Source organism: Sorex araneus, chromosome 4 (genome assembly GCF_027595985.1).
Source record: "Sorex araneus isolate mSorAra2 chromosome 4, mSorAra2.pri, whole genome shotgun sequence".
Classification (NCBI taxonomy): domain Eukaryota; kingdom Metazoa; phylum Chordata; class Mammalia; order Eulipotyphla; family Soricidae; genus Sorex; species Sorex araneus.
Window position 1 is genome coordinate 165,711,713 of NC_073305.1, and position 2,962 is coordinate 165,714,674.

The 2,962-nt window shown below is 54.7% G+C and overlaps 1 protein-coding gene across 1 annotated transcript; it reads right to left on the minus strand.

The window, feature by feature from the left end:
• Positions 1 to 222: 222 nt before the first annotated feature.
• CITED2 (Cbp/p300 interacting transactivator with Glu/Asp rich carboxy-terminal domain 2) lies at positions 223 to 2,745 on the minus strand. Its single transcript, XM_004608999.3, has 2 exons — positions 2,498 to 2,745; positions 223 to 1,978 (listed from the first exon to the last, which is right to left on the minus strand). The coding sequence occupies exon 2, from the start codon at positions 1,968 to 1,970 to the stop codon at positions 1,146 to 1,148; it is 825 nt and encodes a 274-aa protein (XP_004609056.1). The 5' UTR covers positions 1,971 to 1,978; positions 2,498 to 2,745; the 3' UTR covers positions 223 to 1,145.
• Between the last annotated feature and the right edge of the window lie 217 nt (positions 2,746 to 2,962).

Below are 2,962 nucleotides of genomic sequence, written 5' to 3' on the forward strand. Positions count from 1 at the left end.
AACCACACCAAGAGGCACGTTACAATGATAACAATGAAGCATTATGCCAATTATGTTAAATCCTGCTCTCTGCTTAAGCTCATCATGACCTGTTTTCATGTCCTGTAATTTATCCTTTGGAATGCTTACTCTCATCAATAAAGTGTTCAACTTAAGGAGAGAGGAAATAAAACGCCACCCAAGGGAGCCCTCCCCGGCCCCCAATGACTTCTAGAAAACAAGTTATTTCTTAACTTTTTATTGACATTGGCAAATTAAAATAGAATAAATTAACAAGTATTTTTTCAAAAAAATGTTTTGTACAAAAATACTGTCAAAATTTCCTAAAAAGCTTTCAACACAGTAGTATCTTTTCATGTACTGAATATAACTATTAGCACAGTGTCAAAAATGTTGAAGACAGAAACAAAATAAAAATCTGTGAAATGTTTGCCACTGACGACATTCCACACCCTATTATTGTCTGTACATATGGGGGAGGGGTATAGCCAACTTGAAAGTGAACAGTATGACTTTTCCTGATCCAGATAGGTTTGGCCCACATCGGTTTAATCTTCCAGTTTAGCATATTTTAAAAATTAGTCTGTACTCAATGCATAGTTTAAAAAATGAAGCGAGATGGCAGAGTTTGTGCAGTAATATCTGCCCTTCAAAGTTCATGCAACCAACTAATGCAATTTTTCCTTTCACTCATAAATCTGAATGCAGTTCAGTCATTTGAAACCACCTACAAAATCCACAAGATTAAGCAGTTTGCCAAGATTAATATCTAACAGTTGAGCACTGGAGAAAGTGAGGAAATAAGGAGTAAAAACAAACAACAAAAAAGACCAAGTTAGCTAGATATTTTAACTACATAAGGGAGGTGAATGTCAAGGCTACAAAAACGAAACAAAAACAGAAAAAAAAAAGTGGCAGCAATTTTTTTTAAACCAATTTGTACAAGTTTATAGTTTACTTTGTTTCCAAGTTCTCAAACCTTTCAAGATCTGAAAAGTGAGATACTGTGTCTAAGGGAATGTTTTTTTTTTTTGTTGGTTTTTTTTTTTTAATTCACACCGAAGAAGTTGAAGGGGGTGGGGGGTTGGGGGTGTTGATTTCTTTTTCTCCCCGTGGGGGTGGGGGGGAGGGGGGTTTCGATCGAGTCAACAGCTTACTCTGCTGGGCTGCTGTTTGCACACGAAGTCCGTCATAAAATCAAACTCGTTTTGCCCCAGCCAGAGTTCAGGCAGCTCCTTGATGCGGTCCAAGCCCATTTCTATCACTAAGGACATAAGCACTTCCTCGTCGATGAAATCAGTGTCTATGACATTGGGCGGCAGCATTGCAGCAGGGACGTGGGCCACCGAGGCGGGCATGTTGCTGCCGTTGCTGCCGCCGCTGCCGCCGCCGCTATTGCTGCTGCCCGCGCCGCCGCCCGAGGTGCCGCCCGAGCCGCCCGGGGTGCTGCTGCCGCCCGAGCCGCCGGGGGTGCTGCTGCCGCCGCTGTGCTTGGGGTTGCAATCTCGGAAGTGCTGGTTTGTCCCGTTCATCTGGTGGCCCGCAGCAGGGTGCAAATCCGGCATGTAGTGGTTGTGGGGGTAAGGGTGATGGTTGAAATACTGGTTGTTGAGCTTCTGCAGCTGCATGCTGGCCGGCAGGGAGCCTCCCTGGCTGGCCACCGGGGGGCCCATGAACTGGGAGTTGTTAAACCTGGCCGCGGGGGCCAGAGCGCTCGGAGGGTGCCCTCCGTTCACAGTCCCCGGCCCCATGGCATGCCTGATGCCGCTCGTGGCGTTCATGTTGCCCGCGCCGTAGTGTATGTGCTCGCCCATCAGGGCGTTGAAGGCGTGCTGGGGGGGCTGCTGCTGCTGGTGGTGATGGGGGCTCGGGAACTGCCCCATGCCCATGCGGTGGGCAGGGTGGTGGTGCAGCCCGTTGGTGCCGTCGGGAAAGCGCCCGTGGTTCATGGCCATCATATGGTCTGCCATTTCCAGTCCTGCAAGTGAAAAGGGCAGCCCGTGAGACCCGCGCCACACGTGTCGCCCACCGCGGCGGCGCACCCCACTTTTTTTCCCCTTCCCCGCTCGCCTGCGTCCCCCAGTCTCCCCCGGCGCAAGTCGGCTGCGAACCCACCATCTCTTGAAAGATCCCCAGGAGCGGGGCTGCGCAGCCGGGCTCGCCGCCACGGCGGACCTGCCAGGCAGCCAGCCACCCGGCCGGGCGCTGCACAAACACGACCCCCCCCACCTCCCTGGCCCGGCGATCGCGCGGGGGGGCGCGGGAGAGACCCGCGCCCACACCCCCTTCGTCTCCCGCAGGCTCTGCCTAATAAAGGAAGTGCCCCGGAGCCCGGCCGCGAACTTTAGGCATGAAACCCACCCTCCTCATCCTGTTGTTGCACATCCTGTTGTTATTCCCCAGCTCCGTCGGAGCTCTTCCTCCGGGCAAACCCAGTCCTCGGAGGACCGGGGCTGGCAGGAGCCCCAGCCCGGCTCCGTCCGCCCGCCGCGCTCACCTTCCGTCTTGGCGATTGCTGCTCCGAAGACCGAGGGCGGGATCGTCGGCTCCAGGACCGGCTCAGCAGCACATCAGAGGGAGCCCGGAGCTGGCTTGCAGGGCGCTCACGGTCGCGAAGTCGGCGCCGAGATCTCTGCAGCAGCCGGCTGGGCAGAATCGGAGTCGTTTCCCTTTTATTTCCTCTCCGCTGCCCTCGCAACTCGGCAAGACCGCCCGGCAGCTGCCAACAATGAGCTGTGTTTCTTAGGGCTTTGGCCACAGTTAATATAAGGGATTTCAGGAAGGCGGAGCGACAGCCTCCCGGGAGGGAGGGCCGAAAACCCGGTTTCCGGATCGCCGGGGCGCCGGGACCGGGACCCCCGGAGCCGCGTCCCCGCGGCCAGCGGCACGTGCGCAGAGGCTGCGGGCCCAGGCGCCGCCCCGCTGCCCACCCCCAACCCCAACTGAGTTTCCTCTTCCCCAC

Bases quoted from the DNA above. Each gene is read 5' to 3' on its own strand.
- CITED2 (XM_004608999.3), bottom strand. From the start codon at position 1,970: ATGGCAGACCATATGATGGCCATGAACCACGGGCGCTTTCCCGACGGC.